Here is a 21,190-nt window from a genome sequence, read left to right as displayed (position 1 = left end):
AGAGAAACAGGGGAAGAGAGAGAGAGTGGTAGGGGGAGAGAGAGAGGGAGGGAGGGGAAGAGAGAGAGGGAGGGGAAGAGAGAGAGAAACATAGGGGGAGGGGAAGAGAGAGAGAGTGGTAGGGGGAGAGAGAGAGAAACATAGGGGAAGAGAGAGAGAGTGGTAGGGGGAGAGAGAGAGAAACAGGGGGAGGGGAAGAGAGAGAGAGTGGTAGGGGGAGAGAGAGAGAAACATAGGGGGAGGGGAAGAGAGAGAGAGTGGTAGGGGAGGAGAGAGAGAGAAACATAGGGGGAGGGGAAGAGAGAGAGAGTGGTAGGGGAGGAGAGAGAGAGAGAAACATAGGGGGAGGGGAAGAGAGAGAGAGTGGTAGGGGAGGAGAGAGAGAGAAACATAGAGGGAAGAGAGAGAGAGGTAGGGAGAGAGAGAGAAACATAGAGGGAAGAGAGAGAGAGGTAGGGAGAGAGAGAAAAAGAAAGAAAAGAAAATAACAAAAAATAAATATTGTGTAGCCATCAACACTGCCCAAATCTGAAGGGTATGTATACTAGTGTCCTTCAAAAGGGGGAGGGAGTAGGGAAGGGTATGTATACTAGTGTCCTTCAAAAGGGGGAGGGAGTAGGGAAGGGTATGTATACTAGTGTCCTTCAAAAGGGGGAGGGAGTAGGGAAGGGTATGTATACTAGTGTCCTTCAAAAGGGGGAGGGAGTAGGGAAGGGTATGTATACTAGTGTCCTTCAAAAGGGGGAGTGAGTAGGGAAGGGTATGTATACTAGTGTCCTTCAAAAGGGGGAGGGAGTAGAGAAGGGTATGTAGAGATATGCTGCTTACAAGTGTCCAGAGACAGAGAGAGACAGAGAGTAGAGGACAGGGTGAGGAGGTTGGTAGAGGGAAACACTATGGGAAACAAGCAACACACACACTTCACTAGTCATTTGGACAGCCTGAGGTAGTGGATTAAAAACAACAATTATCACTACAGAGATGGATTAGGATTAGGATTATAGTCCTGCAGGGTTTTTGACAGGCGTTAGCACTCAACTCTAGATGATTATTATTAGACAGGAAATAGTATCAAATATTGAATTGATCAATTGTATTAGTGCTCTAATTCTGATGTAGAAGGTTAGGTAGGTTAGCCTGATATTAGTCAGTGGTCTTAGTGAGGGAGTACTGTAGCGCTGGGTTTCCCAGTTTCCCCATCTCTAATGTGGAAACTAGTGCTTGGTGAGCCATGAGGCACAAAATGGCCGCCGTGCATCACCAAACCGAGGTGGTGTCTACTGCTAGACGGTGGTGGTGGATGACATGACGTCATAGAGTTGGATAGAGGGCACATATGTGCTTCTAAACCAGCCTTTGTGTGACCTCTATCCACCTCTATGGGTGGTTTTCAGCAGTTGGCCCTGTGAATCAGGGATGTAATTCATTCCTCCGATTCTGTTTGTCGAAATGCTTCTGAAACGGAAGCAAACGGAACGAAACTGGGAGGGGACCTACCTGAATTTGTCCCGATAGAAACTCAAATTTTTTGCTGCTTTGCTTCCGTTCGGTTCATAAAATGGTAAACGTTTTTCCATAATGAACACACCCCAGGTGAAGAACTAGTAGTGATGTTTAGTGATGACAGGGGAACAGATACATAGGTAACATGCATCTAGAGGACGTGTACACACAGACACACTATGGGGACAGGACTAAAGGAGCGTTGGCTGTGGTTTACTAGGGGGGGGGGGGGGGGGGGGGGGACGACACGAATTAAGGACGGACATGGACAGGAAGTCACTCCGGGTGACTTCAAGGTAAAACGCCTTCGGAAACAACCAGCTTTAACCAATGGCTGTACTGGAAAGACTGTATCGCCCGTCCACAGACTCAAGAGATACAACGTTAAAAGAAGAAGAAGGGAAAACCCAGCGTCAGACACCAAGAGTCTCAAGAGAAAGAGCACATGGCAACACCCATTTGTTTTCCTATGAAGAGGTATGAAGATATAAGAGAGAGCTCTTCAAGGGTTAACTGGGCCAAACCCAGCCTCTATACTTCCTTATTGAGACCTGAGGATGCAGCGATGAAGTCTGGTTCAAGGAGAGGTACAAGAGGCCAAGTCTCGTACCACCAAATGGTTAGCAACACTGGCCCAGTCTTCTACTACCAAATGGTTAGCACCACTGGCCCAGTCTTCTACTACCAAATGGTTAGCACCACTGGCCCAGTCTTCTACTACCAAATGGTTAGCACCACTGGCCCAATCTTGTACTACCAAATGGTTAGCACCACTGGCCCAGTCTTGTACCACCAAATGGTTAGCACCACTGGCCCAGTCTTGTACCACCAAATGGTTAGCACCACTGGCCCAGTCTTCTACTACCAAATGGTTAGCACCACTGGCCCAGTCTCGTACCACCAAATGGTTAGCATCACTGGCCCAGTCTCGTACTACCAAATGGTTAGCACCACTGGCCCAGTCTCGTACCACCAAATGGTTAGCACCACTGGCCCAGTCTTCTACTACCAAATGGCACCCTATTCCCTATATAGTGCACTACTTTAGACTAGAGCCCTATGGCACCCTATTCCCTATTATAGTGCACTGCTTTTGACTAGGGCCCATAGGGAATAGGGTTCCATTTGACATGCGAAATAGACTAACCAGAGTTTACATCAGAATTAGAGACTGACAAAATGTCTTTTTTTTCCCATCTGTGATCTGTCAGACTAAACACCTGTTTTGAATTACAATCTATTCCAATTAAAAAGCCAGGCTGCCAAAATGACCTTTGCGATGGTTTATCCACACGCGAAGGTAAAACACCTTCAGGGTTCGGAGGGGGCATAACTGTAGTAGAGTGTGTACTAGAAAGTGTGCACTTACAAAAGGGTGGAGGGGATAGTGTGTACTAGAAAGTGTGCACTTACAGAGGGTGGAGGGGATTCCCTGCCAATCAGAGGCGTGTTCTCACACCTGGGGGTCTGAAAGTTTGCGTTCTGGGTCCTGCGTCACAAACGAGAGGTTACTGAGGTCACTTCCTGGTTACTGAGGTCACTTCCTGGTTATTGTTGTCACTTCCTGGTTACTGAGGTCACTTCCTGGTTATTGTTGTCACTTCCTGGTTACTGTTGTCACTTCCTGGTTACTGAGGTCACTTCCTGGTTATTGTTGTCACTTCCTGGTTACTGTTGTCACTTCCTGCACTTACAGTCCTCCCTACAACAACTAGATTGCGTCCCAATGATCCCTCCTTTCTCCCGAAGTGTGCACTTGTTCACTTCCCTTCATGTATATGACTGGAATACGGAAACTCCATCTAGTATTCTAGTATCCATGCCAACATCAATCAAATGCTTTTTACAATGGTGGGGAGTGGTGAATGAGTGCACACTTCAAGAGGAAGGAGAGATCATTGGGACTTAGCCATCAGACCCTCAGTATGTGGTCGGCATCCACAACAACAGCGCCTTGTCTGCTATATTATTGTCCTAGCGCTAGATGCTTAAAGGGTTGGGCCGGTAACCAAAAGGTTGATGTGCCCTTGAGCAAAGCACTTAACCCTAATTTGCTCCTGTGGTGCCGTACTACCATGGCCGACCGTGTAAAACAACACATTTCCCTGCACCTATCCGGTGAACGTGATAATCTTTTTACATTTTTTATACATAATGTATTGTTTTGTATGTAGTTGTATCAGTGGTATACTTAATGGAATACATTAATGCATAACTTCAACTTATGTTGACTAGTTGAAAGGTATGTAGGCCTGTTACTTGACTAGTTGAAAGGTATGCAGGCCTGTTACTTGACTAGTTGAAAGGTATGCAGGCCTGTTACTTGACTAGTTGAAAGGTATGCAGGCCTGTTACTTGACTAGTTGAATAGGTATGTAGGCCTATTAATTGACTAGTTGAAAGGTATGCAGGCCTGTTACTTGACTAGTTGAAAGGTATGCAGGCCTGTTACTTGACTAGTTGAATAGGTATGCAGGCCTATTAATTGACTAGTTGAAAGGTATGTAGGCCTGTTACTTGACTAGTTGAAAGGTATGCAGGCCTGTTACTTGACTAGTTGAATAGGTATGTAGGCCTATTAATTGACTAGTTGAAAGGTATGCAGGCCTGTTACTTGACTAGTTGAAAGGTATGCAGGCCTGTTACTTGACTAGTTGAATAGGTATGCAGGCCTATTAATTGACTAGTTGAAAGGTATGTAGGCCTGTTACTTGACTAGTTGAAAAGGTATGCAGGCCTGTTACTTGACTAGTTGAAAGGTATGCAGGCCTATTACGGTGACTAGTTGAATAGGTATGTAGGCCTATTACTTGACTAGTTGAAAGGTATGCAGGCCTGTTACTTGACTAGTTGAAAAGGTATGCAGGCCTGTTACTTGACTAGTTGAAAAGGTATGTAGGCCTGTTACTTGACTAGTTGAAAGGTATGCAGGCCTGTTACTTGACTAGTTGAAAGGTATGCAGGCCTGTTACTTGACTAGTTGAAAGGTATGCAGGCCTGTTACTTGACTAGTTGAAAGGTATGCAGGCCTGTTACTTGACTAGTTGAAAGGTATGCAGGCCTGTTACTTGAGTAGTTAAAAGGTATGCAGGCCTGTTACTTGACTAGTTGAAAGGTATGCAGGCCTGTTACTTGACTAGTTGAAAGGTATGCAGTCCTGTTACTTGACTAGTTGAAAGGTATGCAGGCCTGTTACTTGACTAGTTGAAAGGTATGCAGGCCTGTTACTTGACTAGTTAAAAGGTATGCAGGCCTGTTACTTGACTAGTTGAAAAGGTATGCAGGCCTGTTACTTGACTAGTTGAAAAGGTATGCAGGCCTGTTACTTGACTAGTTGAAAGGTATGCAGGCCTGTTACTTGACTAGTTGAAAGGTATGCAGGCCTGTTACTTGACTAGTTAAAAGGTATGCAGGCCTGTTACTTGACTAGTTAAAAGGTATGCAGGCCTGTTACTTGACTAGTTGAAAAGGTATGCAGGCCTGTTACTTGACTAGTTGAAAGGTATGCAGGCCTGTTACTTGACTAGTTGAAAAGGTATGCAGGCCTGTTACTTGACTAGTTGAAAGGTATGCAGGCCTGTTACTTGACTAGTTGAAAGGTATGCAGGCCTGTTACTTGACTAGTTAAAAGGTATGCAGGCCTGTTACTTGACTAGTTGAAAAGGTATGCAGGCCTGTTACTTGACTAGTTGAAAGGTATGCAGGCCTGTTACTTGACTAGTTGAAAGGTATGCAGGCCTGTTACTTGAGTAGTTAAAAGGTATGCAGGCCTGTTACTTGACTAGTTGAAAAGGTATGCAGGCCTGTTACTTGACTAGTTGAAAAGGTATGTAGGCCTGTTACTTGAGTAGTTAAAAGGTATGCAGGCCTGTTACTTGAGTAGTTAAAAGGTATGCAGGCTAACTCACACCCTTTAGCTGTAGCTTCACGGTAGGCCGATACCAGTCAATGGCAATTGCGTGGCTAATTGGTAGCAGGCAATAGCTAACTTGTATGGCAGACAGGCAATGTGTAAAAGCTAACTCCGATATGGCTAGCAGGCTTACTCACATGTAGCCTAATGTATATCACTGAGCAGGCAGTGTAGCTTCATTTGGGTAACTGATAGCTAACTGATAGCAGGCAGTGTTTTGTTTATGCTAGCAGGCTAACTCACTCGCTAGCTAGCGATAATGTTTGGCAGGCAATGGCGATCGCGTGGCTAACTTGAGCTTGTATAGCAGGCAGTGTGTCGATTCTGCTAGCGGTGCTAACTGACATGTGGCTAGCAGGCTAACTCACTCGCTAGCTACAATAATGTATGGCAGGCAATGGAGATCGCGTGGCTAGCTTGTGTAGCAGGCAGTGTGTCGATTCTGCTAGCGGTGCTAACTGACATGTGGCTAGCAGGCTAACTCACTCGCTAGCTACAATAATGTATGGCAGACAATGGAGATCGCGTGGCTAGCTTGTGTAGCAGGCAGTGTGTTGTTTCAGCTAGCGGCTACCGGTGGGGTGCTAACTCACATGTACTCAGTGACAGGGGCATTGCTGACAGTGTGGGCCGTAGCAGGGATGCTAGCTTCGCTGCCGTAGCTGCTACCACAGCTGTAGAGGCTGGGCATGTGCACGCGGTACAGGTTATCATGAGGACCCGCCCCCCGATTGCCTTGGGCAGCAGACTCGTCTTCTCCATCCTCATCATCCGTCCTTCATTGGCCAGGGCCAAGGGGAGGGGCCAGGGCCAAGGGGAGGGGCCGGGGCGAGGGGAGGGGAGGGGCCGGGCGAGGAGAAGGAGGGGTGAGGGGAGACAGACAGTGAGAGTGAGAACAGAGGAGAGAGGAGCTGACAGAGGGTCAACTCAGACTCATAGGACCCTTGAAGGAGGATAATACACCCCTCAACCCACAGATCTAGGATCAGCTTCCCCTCCCACAAAACTGACCATTTACCATTAAATGAGGAAAATTAAAAACTGACCCAAGATCAGGGACTAGGGGCCAAGTCCACACTAAACCACCTAATTCCCTTGTATTGGTATTGGTGCAACGGAGAGACGCCAGGCAAGAATAACCCCAAAACACCCCCACCACCATCATCCCCCAGGCACCACCCCACCACAAAGCACAGGTGCACACGAGGTTCACAGAACACTGTCTAGGGGTCAAAGAAGTCAGGAGTCAAGACTTGTTCCATTTCAGCCAATTGTAGAAGGAACCAGAGATATCGTGCAGTTTTCAGCATCCTCCTCACCGTCATCAGTAGCAGCTCTGTCTCAGCAGCAGAGGGATACAGCAAGAGGACAGGAGAGAAGCATAGAGCTTATTTACAAAGGAATCATCGGAATTTATTCCCCTGAACGGCAGGCAATGACTGACTCCCCATAATGAGCATTCATTTCAAACCATTTGATTAATTCATTTCATGCCATTTGATTCATTCCTTTTCAAGCCATTTGATTCATTCCTTTTCAAGCCATTTGATTAATTCCTTTTCAAGCCATTTGATTCATTAATTTCAAGCACACTTCAGGAGGAAGTGGGGCGGCAGGTAGCCTAGTGGTTAGAACGTTGGGCCAGTAAAGCGAAAGGTTGCTGGATCGAATCCCCGAGCTGACAAGGTCTGTCGTTCTGCCCCTGAACAAGGCAGTTCCTAGACCATCGTTGTAAATAAGAATTTGTTCTTAACTGACTTGCCTAGTTAAATAAAGGTTAAATTAAAAAAAGCAATTTGATTCATTTATTTCAAGCCATTTGATTCATTCATTTCAGGTTATTTGATTCATGCATCTGAAATCTCGAGTGCACCATAAAAATTTAAAGTCATACAAAATGTCACAAAGAAAAGTAAAATTAGGTCAAAATGGCCGCTGGTGGTGAACCATTTTCTGCTGTGACATACAATGATACAAATAAATACAAAATAAACAATCGTCAGCGAAAAATAATGAAATAATCAGATAGGACGTGTGCTTATTGGGAAGGTAGTGGAGTGCAGGTCAACTACACAGGGTATAAAACATGTTTGTAGAACTTTAGATCGGTCCGTAGATTGCACGGGCAGTGAAGAGACAAGCACTGGTTCCCCCGAGAGGCTTCAACTGTTATCTCTTCACACCACCAGGGGGCAGCAGTGCTATTTCACAATCGGTTCTAATGCTGCCACACTCGCATATAAAGCTGCCCAAAACTCATCCACACACACAGAGCACAAAAGCAGGACTGTTCCTACACGAAGCACTCTGCCAAGGCCTCTCTTCTCGATGATAGAAACACAGGAGCAGGTCGACCAGGGACACACAGAATCTCTGTCGCTACAGAGATGTCAATTGAGAAGTCCAATGTATTTAGTACAAAATATATTACGCCATGGGCCAAAACCGTCAATGACATTTATTAATCTATATATGATATGATCCGTGTTCCCATCAACTGTTACTGAGGATTCCATCGTCCCATTCCGAGTCACAGGTTTTCACAAGTCAGAACATTGGTAGGAGAAAGGAGGACGAGGAAGAGGAGAAGAAACAGAAGGAGGGATGAGGGGGGGACAGAAAATAATGGTGTTGACCCAATTAGAAGATGTGAAATCAAACTGAGAGACGGGCGCATACAGACAGACAGACAGACAGACGAGAGAGTCTGATAGACAGACAGATGCACTATACTAAACATGAAGGCTGTGTACAGTAGTAGTAGTAGTAGTAGTAGTAGCAGCAGTAGTAGTAGTAGTAGTAGTAGTAGCAGCAGTAGTATTAGGAGTAGTAGTAGTAGCAGCAGTAGTATTAGTAGTAGTAGTATTAGTAGCAGTAGCAGTAGTAGTAAGATCTGATCAATGTCTTAGCAGGGAATAGGCCAGATGTGTGTGTTAAGGCGTTGTATGTGTTCAGGTGTGTGTTAAGGTGTTGTATGTGTTCAGGTGTGTGTTAAGGTGTTGTATGTGTTCAGGTGTGTGTTAAGGTGTTGTATGTGTGCAGGTGTGTGTTAAGGGGTTGTATGTGTTCAGGTGTGTGTTAAGGTGTTGTATGTGTTCAGGTGTGTGTTAAGGTGTTGTATGTGTTCAGGTGTGTGTTCAGGTGTTTGTGTTGTGTGTGTGTGTTCAGGTGTGTTACCTCTTGCTCTGCCAGGTGTGTGTTCAGGTGTTTGTGTTGTGGGTGTTCAGGTGTGTGTTCCGGTGTGTTACCTCTTGCTCTGCCAGGTGTGTGGCACACTGCAGACGATGGAGGAGAACATGAGAGCTGTGACGAAGGAGAACAGCACCAGGTAGATCAGGCCCTCCACTCCATCATAACACAACCCTGTTAGAGCCTGGACATAGTCCTGGAACACAGTATAACACCACCCTGTTAGAGCCTGGACATAGTCCTGGAACACAGTATAACACCACCCTGTTAGAGACTGGACATAGTCCTGGAACACAACAATATAACACCACCCTGTTAGAGCCTGGACATAGTCCTGGAACACAACAATATAACACCACCCTGTTAGAGCCTGGACATAGTCCTGGAACACTACAATATAACACCACCCTGTTAGAGCCTGGACATAGTCCTGGAACACAGTATAACACCACCCTGTTAGAGCCTGGACATAGTCCTGGAACACAACAATATAACACCACCCTGTTAGAGCCTGGACATAGTCCTGGAACACTACAATATAACACCACCCTGTTAGAGCCTGGACATAGTCCTGGAACACAGTATAACACCACCCTGTTAGAGCCTGGACATAGTCCTGGAACACAACAATATAACACCACCCTGTTAGAGACTGGACATAGTCCTGGAACACTACAGTATAACACCACCCTGTTAGAGCCTGGACATAGTCCTGGAACACAACAATATAACACCACCCTGTTAGAGCCTGGACATAGTCCTGGAACACAACAATATAACACCACCCTGTTAGAGCCTGGACATAGTCCTGGAACACAACAATATAACACCACCCTGTTAGAGCCTGGACATAGTCCTGGAACACTACAATATAACACCACCCTGTTAGAACCTGGACATAGTCCTGGAACACTACAATATAACACCACCCTGTTAGAGCCTGGACATAGTCCTGGAACACAGTATAACACCACCCTGTTAGAGCCTGGACATAGTCCTGGAACACAGTATAACACCACCCTGTTAGAGCCTGGACATAGTCCTGGAACACAACAATATAACACCACCCTGTTAGAGCCTGGACATAGTCCTGGAACACTACAGTATAACACCACCCTGTTAGAGCCTGGACATAGTCCTGGAACACAACAATATAACACCACCCTGTTAGAGCCTGGACATAGTCCTGGAACACAACAATATAACACCACCCTGTTAGAGCCTGGACATAGTCCTGGAACACAACAATATAACACCACCCTGTTAGAGCCTGGACATAGTCCTGGAACACAACAATATAACACCACCCTGTTAGAGCCTGGACATAGTCCTGGAACACTACAATATAACACCACCCTGTTAGAGCCTGGACATAGTCCTGGAACACAGTATAACACCACCCTGTTAGAGCCTGGACATAGTCCTGGAACACAACAATATAACACCACCCTGTTAGAGCCTGGACATAGTCCTGGAACACTACAATATAACACCACCCTGTTAGAGCCTGGACATAGTCCTGGAACACAGTATAACACCACCCTGTTAGAGCCTGGACATAGTCCTGGAACACAACAATATAACACCACCCTGTTAGAGCCTGGACATAGTCCTGGAACACAACAATATAACACCACCCTGTTAGAGCCTGGACATAGTCCTGGAACACTACAATATAACACCACCCTGTTAGAGCCTGGACATAGTCCTGGAACACAACAATATAACACCACCCTGTTAGAGCCTGGACATAGTCCTGGAACACAACAATATAACACCACTCTGTTAGAGCCTGGACATAGTCCTGGAACACTACAATATAACACCACCCTGTTAGAGCCTGGACATAGTCCTGGAACACAACAATATAACACCACCCTGTTAGAGCCTGGACATAGTCCTGGAACACTACAATATAACACCACCCTGTTAGAGCCTGGACATAGTCCTGGAACACAGTATAACACCACCCTGTTAGAGCCTGGACATAGTCCTGGAACACAACAATATAACACCACCCTGTTAGAGCCTGGACATAGTCCTGGAACACTACAATATAACACCACCCTGTTAGAGCCTGGACATAGTCCTGGAACACAGTATAACACCACCCTGTTAGAGCCTGGACATAGTCCTGGAACACAACAATATAACACCACCCTGTTAGAGACTGGACATAGTCCTGGAACACTACAGTATAACACCACCCTGTTAGAGCCTGGACATAGTCCTGGAACACAACAATATAACACCACCCTGTTAGAGCCTGGACATAGTCCTGGAACACAACAATATAACACCACCCTGTTAGAGCCTGGACATAGTCCTGGAACACAACAATATAACACCACCCTGTTAGAGCCTGGACATAGTCCTGGAACACTACAATATAACACCACCCTGTTAGAGCCTGGACATAGTCCTGGAACACTACAATATAACACCACCCTGTTAGAGCCTGGACATAGTCCTGGAACACAGTATAACACCACCCTGTTAGAGCCTGGACATAGTCCTGGAACACAGTATAACACCACCCTGTTAGAGCCTGGACATAGTCCTGGAACACAACAATATAACACCACCCTGTTAGAGCCTGGACATAGTCCTGGAACACTACAATATAACACCACCCTGTTAGAGCCTGGACATAGTCCTGGAACACAACAATATAACACCACCCTGTTAGAGCCTGGACATAGTCCTGGAACACTACAATATAACACCACCCTGTTAGAGCCTGGACATAGTCCTGGAACACAGTATAACACCACCCTGTTAGAGCCTGGACATAGTCCTGGAACACAACAATATAACACCACCCTGTTAGAGCCTGGACATAGTCCTGGAACACTACAATATAACACCACCCTGTTAGAGCCTGGACATAGTCCTGGAACACTACAATATAACACCACCCTGTTAGAGCCTGGACATAGTCCTGGAACACTACAATATAACACCACCCTGTTAGAGCCTGGACATAGTCCTGGAACACTACAATATAACACCACCCTGTTAGAGCCTGGACATAGTCCTGGAACACTACAATATAACACCACCCTGTTAGAGCCTGGACATAGTCCTGGAACACAACAATATAACACCACCCTGTTAGAGCCTGGACATAGTCCTGGAACACTACAATATAACACCACCCTGTTAGAGCCTGGACATAGTCCTGGAACACAACAATATAACACCACCCTGTTAGAGCCTGGACATAGTCCTGGAACACAACAATATAACACCACCCTGTTAGAGCCTGGACATAGTCCTGGAACACAACAATATAACACCACCCTGTTAGAGCCTGGACATAGTCCTGGAACACTACAATATAACACCACCCTGTTAGAGCCTGGACATAGTCCTGGAACACAACAATATAACACCACCCTGTTAGAGCCTGGACATAGTCCTGGAACACTACAATATAACACCACCCTGTTAGAGCCTGGACATAGTCCTGGAACACAACAATATAACACCACCCTGTTAGAGCCTGGACATAGTCCTGGAACACTACAATATAACACCACCCTGTTAGAGCCTGGACATAGTCCTGGAACACAACAATATAACACCACCCTGTTAGAGCCTGGACATAGTCCTGGAACACAGTATAACACCACCCTGTTAGAGCCTGGACATAGTCCTGGAACACTACAATATAACACCACCCTGTTAGAGCCTGGACATAGTCCTGGAACACAACAATATAACACCACCCTGTTAGAGCCTGGACATAGTCCTGGAACACAACAATATAACACCACCCTGTTAGAGCTTGGACATAGTCCTGGAACACAACAATATAACACAACCCTGTTAGAGCCTGGACATAGTCCTGGAACACAACAATATAACACCACCCTGTTAGAGCCTGGACATAGTCCTGGAACACAACAATATAACACCACCCTGTTAGAGCCTGGACATAGTCCTGGAACACTACAATATAACACCACCCTGTTAGAGCCTGGACATAGTCCTGGAACACAGTATAACACCACCCTGTTAGAGCCTGGACATAGTCCTGGAACACAACAATATAACACCACCCTGTTAGAGCCTGGACATAGTCCTGGAACACAACAATATAACACCACCCTGTTAGAGCCTGGACATAGTCCTGGAACACTACAATATAACACCACCCTGTTAGAGCCTGGACATAGTCCTGGAACACTACAATATAACACCACCCTGTTAGAACCTGGACATAGTCCTGGAACACTACAATATAACACCACCCTGTTAGAGCCTGGACATAGTCCTGGAACACAGTATAACACCACCCTGTTAGAGCCTGGACATAGTCCTGGAACACAGTATAACACCACCCTGTTAGAGCCTGGACATAGTCCTGGAACACAACAATATAACACCACCCTGTTAGAGCCTGGACATAGTCCTGGAACACTACAGTATAACACCACCCTGTTAGAGCCTGGACATAGTCCTGGAACACAACAATATAACACCACCCTGTTAGAGCCTGGACATAGTCCTGGAACACAACAATATAACACCACCCTGTTAGAGCCTGGACATAGTCCTGGAACACAACAATATAACACCACCCTGTTAGAGCCTGGACATAGTCCTGGAACACAACAATATAACACCACCCTGTTAGAGCCTGGACATAGTCCTGGAACACTACAATATAACACCACCCTGTTAGAGCCTGGACATAGTCCTGGAACACAGTATAACACCACCCTGTTAGAGCCTGGACATAGTCCTGGAACACAACAATATAACACCACCCTGTTAGAGCCTGGACATAGTCCTGGAACACAGTATAACACCACCCTGTTAGAGCCTGGACATAGTCCTGGAACACAACAATATAACACCACCCTGTTAGAGCCTGGACATAGTCCTGGAACACAACAATATAACACCACCCTGTTAGAGCCTGGACATAGTCCTGGAACACTACAATATAACACCACCCTGTTAGAGCCTGGACATAGTCCTGGAACACAACAATATAACACCACCCTGTTAGAGCCTGGACATAGTCCTGGAACACAACAATATAACACCACTCTGTTAGAGCCTGGACATAGTCCTGGAACACAACAATATAACACCACCCTGTTAGAGCCTGGACATAGTCCTGGAACACAACAATATAACACCACCCTGTTAGAGCCTGGACATAGTCCTGGAACACTACAATATAACACCACCCTGTTAGAGCCTGGACATAGTCCTGGAACACAACAATATAACACCACCCTGTTAGAGCCTGGACATAGTCCTGGAACACTACAATATAACACCACCCTGTTAGAGCCTGGACATAGTCCTGGAACACAGTATAACACCACCCTGTTAGAGCCTGGACATAGTCCTGGAACACAACAATATAACACCACCCTGTTAGAGCCTGGACATAGTCCTGGAACACTACAATATAACACCACCCTGTTAGAGCCTGGACATAGTCCTGGAACACAGTATAACACCACCCTGTTAGAGCCTGGACATAGTCCTGGAACACAACAATATAACACCACCCTGTTAGAGACTGGACATAGTCCTGGAACACTACAGTATAACACCACCCTGTTAGAGCCTGGACATAGTCCTGGAACACAACAATATAACACCACCCTGTTAGAGCCTGGACATAGTCCTGGAACACAACAATATAACACCACCCTGTTAGAGCCTGGACATAGTCCTGGAACACAACAATATAACACCACCCTGTTAGAGCCTGGACATAGTCCTGGAACACTACAATATAACACCACACTGTTAGAGCCTGGACATAGTCCTGGAACACTACAATATAACACCACCCTGTTAGAGCCTGGACATAGTCCTGGAACACAGTATAACACCACCCTGTTAGAGCCTGGACATAGTCCTGGAACACAGTATAACACCACCCTGTTAGAGCCTGGACATAGTCCTGGAACACAACAATATAACACCACCCTGTTAGAGCCTGGACATAGTCCTGGAACACTACAGTATAACACCACCCTGTTAGAGCCTGGACATAGTCCTGGAACACAACAATATAACACCACCCTGTTAGAGCCTGGACATAGTCCTGGAACACAACAATATAACACCACCCTGTTAGAGCCTGGACATAGTCCTGGAACACAACAATATAACACCACCCTGTTAGAGCCTGGACATAGTCCTGGAACACAACAATATAACACCACCCTGTTAGAGCCTGGACATAGTCCTGGAACACTACAATATAACACCACCCTGTTAGAGCCTGGACATAGTCCTGGAACACAGTATAACACCACCCTGTTAGAGCCTGGACATAGTCCTGGAACACAACAATATAACACCACCCTGTTAGAGCCTGGACATAGTCCTGGAACACAGTATAACACCACCCTGTTAGAGCCTGGACATAGTCCTGGAACACAACAATATAACACCACCCTGTTAGAGCCTGGACATAGTCCTGGAACACAACAATATAACACCACCCTGTTAGAGCCTGGACATAGTCCTGGAACACTACAATATAACACCACCCTGTTAGAGCCTGGACATAGTCCTGGAACACAACAATATAACACCACCCTGTTAGAGCCTGGACATAGTCCTGGAACACAACAATATAACACCACCCTGTTAGAGCCTGGACATAGTCCTGGAACACTACAATATAACACCACTCTGTTAGAGCCTGGACATAGTCCTGGAACACAACAATATAACACCACCCTGTTAGAGCCTGGACATAGTCCTGGAACACTACAATATAACACCACCCTGTTAGAGCCTGGACATAGTCCTGGAACACTACAATATAACACCACCCTGTTAGAGCCTGGACATAGTCCTGGAACACAACAATATAACACCACCCTGTTAGAGCCTGGACATAGTCCTGGAACACTACAATATAACACCACCCTGTTAGAGCCTGGACATAGTCCTGGAACACAGTATAACACCACCCTGTTAGAGCCTGGACATAGTCCTGGAACACAACAATATAACACCACCCTGTTAGAGCCTGGACATAGTCCTGGAACACTACAATATAACACCACCCTGTTAGAGCCTGGACATAGTCCTGGAACACTACAATATAACACCACCCTGTTAGAGCCTGGACATAGTCCTGGAACACTACAATATAACACCACCCTGTTAGAGCCTGGACATAGTCCTGGAACACTACAATATAACACCACCCTGTTAGAGCCTGGACATAGTCCTGGAACACTACAATATAACACCACCCTGTTAGAGCCTGGACATAGTCCTGGAACACAACAATATAACACCACCCTGTTAGAGCCTGGACATAGTCCTGGAACACTACAATATAACACCACCCTGTTAGAGCCTGGACATAGTCCTGGAACACAACAATATAACACCACCCTGTTAGAGCCTGGACATAGTCCTGGAACACAACAATATAACACCACCCTGTTAGAGCCTGGACATAGTCCTGGAACACTACAATATAACACCACTCTGTTAGAGCCTGGACATAGTCCTGGAACACAACAATATAACACCACCCTGTTAGAGCCTGGACATAGTCCTGGAACACTACAATATAACACCACCCTGTTAGAGCCTGGACATAGTCCTGGAACACTACAATATAACACCACCCTGTTAGAGCCTGGACATAGTCCTGGAACACAACAATATAACACCACCCTGTTAGAGCCTGGACATAGTCCTGGAACACAGTATAACACCACCCTGTTAGAGCCTGGACATAGTCCTGGAACACAACAATATAACACCACCCTGTTAGAGCCTGGACATAGTCCTGGAACACTACAATATAACACCACCCTGTTAGAGCCTGGACATAGTCCTGGAACACAATATAACACCACCCTGTTAGAGCCTGGACATAGTCCTGGAACACAACAATATAACACCACCCTGTTAGAGCCTGGACATAGTCCTAGAACACTACAATATAACACCACCCTGTTAGAGCCTGGACATAGTCCTGGAACACTACAATATAACACCACCCTGTTAGAGCCTGGACATAGTCCTGGAACACAATATAACACCACCCTGTTAGAGCCTGGACATAGTCCTGGAACACAACAATATAACACCACCCTGTTAGAGCCTGGACATAGTCCTGGAACACTACAATATAACACCACCCTGTTAGAGCCTGGACATAGTCCTGGAACACAACAATATAACACCACCCTGTTAGAGCCTGGACATAGTCCTGGAACACAGTATAACACCACCCTGTTAGAGCCTAGACATAGTCCTGGAACACAACAATATAACACCACCCTGTTAGAGCCTGGACATAGTCCTGGAACACTACAATATAACACCACCCCAGAGAAGAAGAGAGAAGATAAGAGAAGAAGAGGAGAAGAGAAGAAGGGAGGAGGATAAGAGAAGAAGGGAGGAGAGGATAAGAGAAGAGAAGAGACAACGACAACACCGTCTTACTAGTCACGACAACACTGTCTTACTAGTCACGACAACACCGTCTTACTAGTCACGACAACACCGTCTTACTAGTCACAACAACACCGTCTTACTAGTCACGACAACACCGTCTTACTAGTCACGACAACACCGTATTACTAGTCACGACAACACCGTCTTACTAGTCACGACAACACCGTCTTACTAGTCACGACAACACCGTCTTACTAGTCACAACAACACCGTCTTACTAGTCACGACAACACCGTCTTACTAGTCACGACAACACCGTCTTACTAGTCACGACAACACCGTCTTACTAGTCACGACAACACCGTCTTACTAGTCACGACAACACCGTCTTACTAGTCACGACAACACCGTCTTACTAGTCACGACAACACCGTCTTACTAGTCACGACAACACCGTCTTACTAGTCACGACAACACCGTCTTACTAGTCACGACAACACCGTCTTACTAGTCACGACAACACCGTCTTACTAGTCACGACAACACCGTCTTACTAGTCACGACAACACCGTCTTACTAGTCACGACAACACCGTCTTACTAGTCACGACAACACCGTCTTACTAGTCACGACAACACCGTCTTACTAGTCACGACAACACCGTATTACTAGTCACGACAACACCGTCTTACTAGTCACGACAACACCGTCTTACTACTCACGACAACACCGTTTGAAAACGGTTGAATCAAGATGTAAAGGAGGCGGGATTTAACACGTTTTCTTGTCATTATCATGGAGAGAGAGAGAGGAGAGAGAGAGAGAGAGAGAGAGAGAGGAGAGAGAGAGAGGGGAGAGAGAGAGAGGGAGAGAGACAGAGAGAGAGGAGAGATAGAGGAGAGAGAGAGAGAGTGAGAGAGTGAGAGAGAGACAGAGAGAGACAGAGAGAGACAGCGAGAGACAGCGAGAGAGAGAGACAGCGAGAGAGAGAGACAGCAAGGGAGAGAGACAGCAAGGGAGAGAGTGAGTGAGAGCCAGCAAGGGAGAGAGTGAGTGAGAGCGAGAGAGACAAAGAGAGACAGAGAGAGAGAAACAGAGAGAAACAGAGAGAGTAGCTACCCCACCTATAAATAATGAACAGTTGAACAGGGGGAGGGACCAAGATTGTTTTATTTATTTGAAGGAGAGGAGCTCATCCCCTCACGCACACACACACATACACACACACACACACACACACACACACACACACACTGTATCTCACCATGTGCAGGCTGCGACAGTCGACCAGAGCGGTGAGTTGATGAAGGCCAACCTCCGTAGAGTTCAACACAGTCTGAATCTGTTCCAGAGTCCCCTAGAGAACCACAGCAGAGGTTACACTCACAGACACACACACACACACACGCATGAACACCCGCACAGGCACACACACACTTTCAAGCACAAAAACAAACACACATGAACATCAGCACACACACTCACACACACCCCCCTACCTTGGTGTTGGGGTAATCCCGTATAGCTGACTGTAGGAGTTCTGCCACGTCATCTTGCATCTCAACCAGGGCTTTGTGACTGCCAGACAGCTTCTGCAACACACACACACACACACACACACAGGACTTCAGTGAAGGGCAGGACTTCAGGAGTGCCCTTCATTCTTCCTGATTAGAATGTGTGTGGAGGAGGTGGAGTCGTACATGCTGGAAAGGATTTGATTGGCCACTGCTGCACCTCAGGTAATACTGCAGGATATCTGGAGAGAAACAGACACATATTGACGTCAATAATGTATTTATTTACCCCCTTTACTGAATCAGGTAGATCAATTCAAATGGAAGAAGTTCTTATTTACAACAAGAAGACATAGTGTATACTATGAAGATGATAGAGTATGGTAATGAGGAGAAACACAGTCAATATATACGAACAACTAAACAATGAGAGACACAGAGAGACAGGCAGACAGACAGACAGACAGACAGACAGACAGACAGACAGACAGACAGACAGACAGACAGACAGACAGACAGACAGACAGACAGACAGAGCGAGCGAGGATCATTCACTGTAGGTCTTCAAACCCTGCATCAGTAAATGATTAAAACTAGGACTGATAAGGAACAAACCAACATGAACTGTAACAGGCCGCTGAGCCTCAACAACAAGACTATCAACCCCAATGTAAACACACCCACCAGGGCTTCTGATAGACGGTAATCGCCGGCTTTTGGCTGATATTTGTTTTTTGGAAAAGGGATAAATAAAATTGCCGCTGGAGAAGAAGAATAATCCCTGTTAAATAAATACTGTTAATAAACCCTGTTAAATAAATACTGTTAATAAACCCTGTTAAATAAATACTGTTAATAAACCCTGTTAAATAAATACTGTTAATAAACCCTGTTAAATAAATAAATATTGTTAATAAACCCTGTTAAATAAATACTGTTAATAAACCCTGTTAAATAAATAAATACTGTTAATAAACCCTGTTAAATAAATACTGTTAATAAACCCTGTTAAATAAATACTGTTAATAAACCCTGTTAAATAAATACTGTTAATAAACCCTGTTAATAAGGCGGAGGCCGTTTAATAAGGCGGAGGCCGATAAGACGAGGCCGATAAGACGAGTCCGATAATGAGGCGGGGGCCGATAATAAGGCGGGGGCCGATAATAAGACAAGGCCGATAATAAGACGAGGCCGATAATGAGGCGGAGGCCGTTTAATAAGGCGGGGGCCGATAATAAGGCGGAGGCCGATAATGAGGCGAGGCCGTAATAAGACGAGACCGTAATAAGACGAGGCCGATAACACGATGCCGATAATAAGGTGGAGACTGATAATAAGGTGGAGGCTGATAATAAGACTGGGGACGATAATAAGACGGAGGCCGATAATAAGGCGGAGGCCGATAATAAGACAGGGGCCGATAATAAGACGGAGGCCGATAATAAGACGAGGCCGATAATAAGGCGGGGGCCGATAATAAGACGAGGCCGATAATAAGACGAGGCCGATAATAAGGCGGGGGCCGATAATAAGGCGGAGGCCGATAATAAGACAGGGGCCGATAATAAGACAGGGGCCGATAATAAGACGAGGCCGATAATAAGACGAGGCCGATAATAAGGCGGGGGCCGATAATAAGGCGGAGGCCGGTAATAAGACAGGGGCCGATAATAAGACAGGGGCCGATAATAAGACGGAGGCCGATAATAAGGCGGGGGCCGATAATAAGGCGGAGGGCGATAATAAGACAGGGGCCGATAATAAGACAAGGCCGATAATAAGACGAGGCCGATAATAAGGCGGGGGCCGATAATAAGGTGGAGGCCGATAATAAGACAGGGGCCGATAATAAGACGGAGGCCGATAATAAGGCGGAGGCCGATAATAAGACAGGGGCCGATAATAAGGCGGGGGCCGATAATAAGGCGGAGGCCGATAATAAGACGAGGCCGATAATAAGGCGGAGGCCGTTTAATAAGGCGGAGGCCGATAATAAGACAGGGGCCGATAATAAGGCGGGGACCGATAATAAGGCGGAGGCCGATAATAAGACAGGGGCCGATAATAAGACAGGGGCCGATAATAAGACGGAGGCCGATAATAAGGCGGAGGCCGATAATAAGACAGGGGCCGATAATAAGGCGGGGGCCGATAATAAGGCGGAGGCCGATAATAAGACGAGGCCGATAATAAGGCGGAGGCCGTTTAATAAGGCGGAGGCCGATAATAAGACAGGGGCCGATAATAAGACGGAGGCCGATAATAAAGTGGAGGCCGATAATAAGACAAGGCCGATAATAAGACGAGGCCGATAATAAGACGAGGCCGTAATAAGACGAGACCGATAATAAGACGAGGCCGATAACACGATGCCGATAATAAGGCGGAGACTGATAATAAGGCGGAGGCCGATAATAAGGCGGAGGCCGATAATAAGACAATAGCTTGAATGAAAAGATGAAGGATACACACACACAGTCAGGAGAGAGAAGAGTTGCTGGAGCGTTAAGCTGCCACAGAGACAGATAGCAAACTGTCAATCATATAGACTCCCTACTGGAACAGACACACACAGTGGAGAGAACATCATATAGACTCCCTACTGGAACACACACAGTGGAGAGAACATCATATAGACTCCCTACTGAAACACACA

General features: G+C 46.1%; 1 protein-coding gene across 1 annotated transcript in view; it reads right to left on the bottom strand.

The window, feature by feature from the left end:
* Window positions 1–21,190, bottom strand: part of LOC118940250 (protein tweety homolog 3-like) — a 70,278-nt gene that overhangs the window by 5,951 nt on the left and 43,137 nt on the right. The window contains exons 8-13 of the mRNA XM_036948772.1: window positions 18,718–18,773; window positions 18,514–18,606; window positions 18,279–18,371; window positions 8,665–8,801; window positions 6,010–6,192; window positions 2,917–2,992 (exon numbers count right to left, since the gene is read on the bottom strand). Coding sequence (XP_036804667.1) covers window positions 2,917–2,992; window positions 6,010–6,192; window positions 8,665–8,801; window positions 18,279–18,371; window positions 18,514–18,606; window positions 18,718–18,773 — 638 coding nt within the window. The remainder of the gene's footprint in view (window positions 1–2,916; window positions 2,993–6,009; window positions 6,193–8,664; window positions 8,802–18,278; window positions 18,372–18,513; window positions 18,607–18,717; window positions 18,774–21,190) is intronic.

Source organism: Oncorhynchus mykiss, chromosome 17 (assembly GCF_013265735.2).
Source record: "Oncorhynchus mykiss isolate Arlee chromosome 17, USDA_OmykA_1.1, whole genome shotgun sequence".
Classification (NCBI taxonomy): Eukaryota; Metazoa; Chordata; class Actinopteri; order Salmoniformes; family Salmonidae; genus Oncorhynchus; species Oncorhynchus mykiss.
Note: the sequence above shows the minus strand (reverse complement) of the source record. Positions and strands in the feature narration are given on the sequence as shown.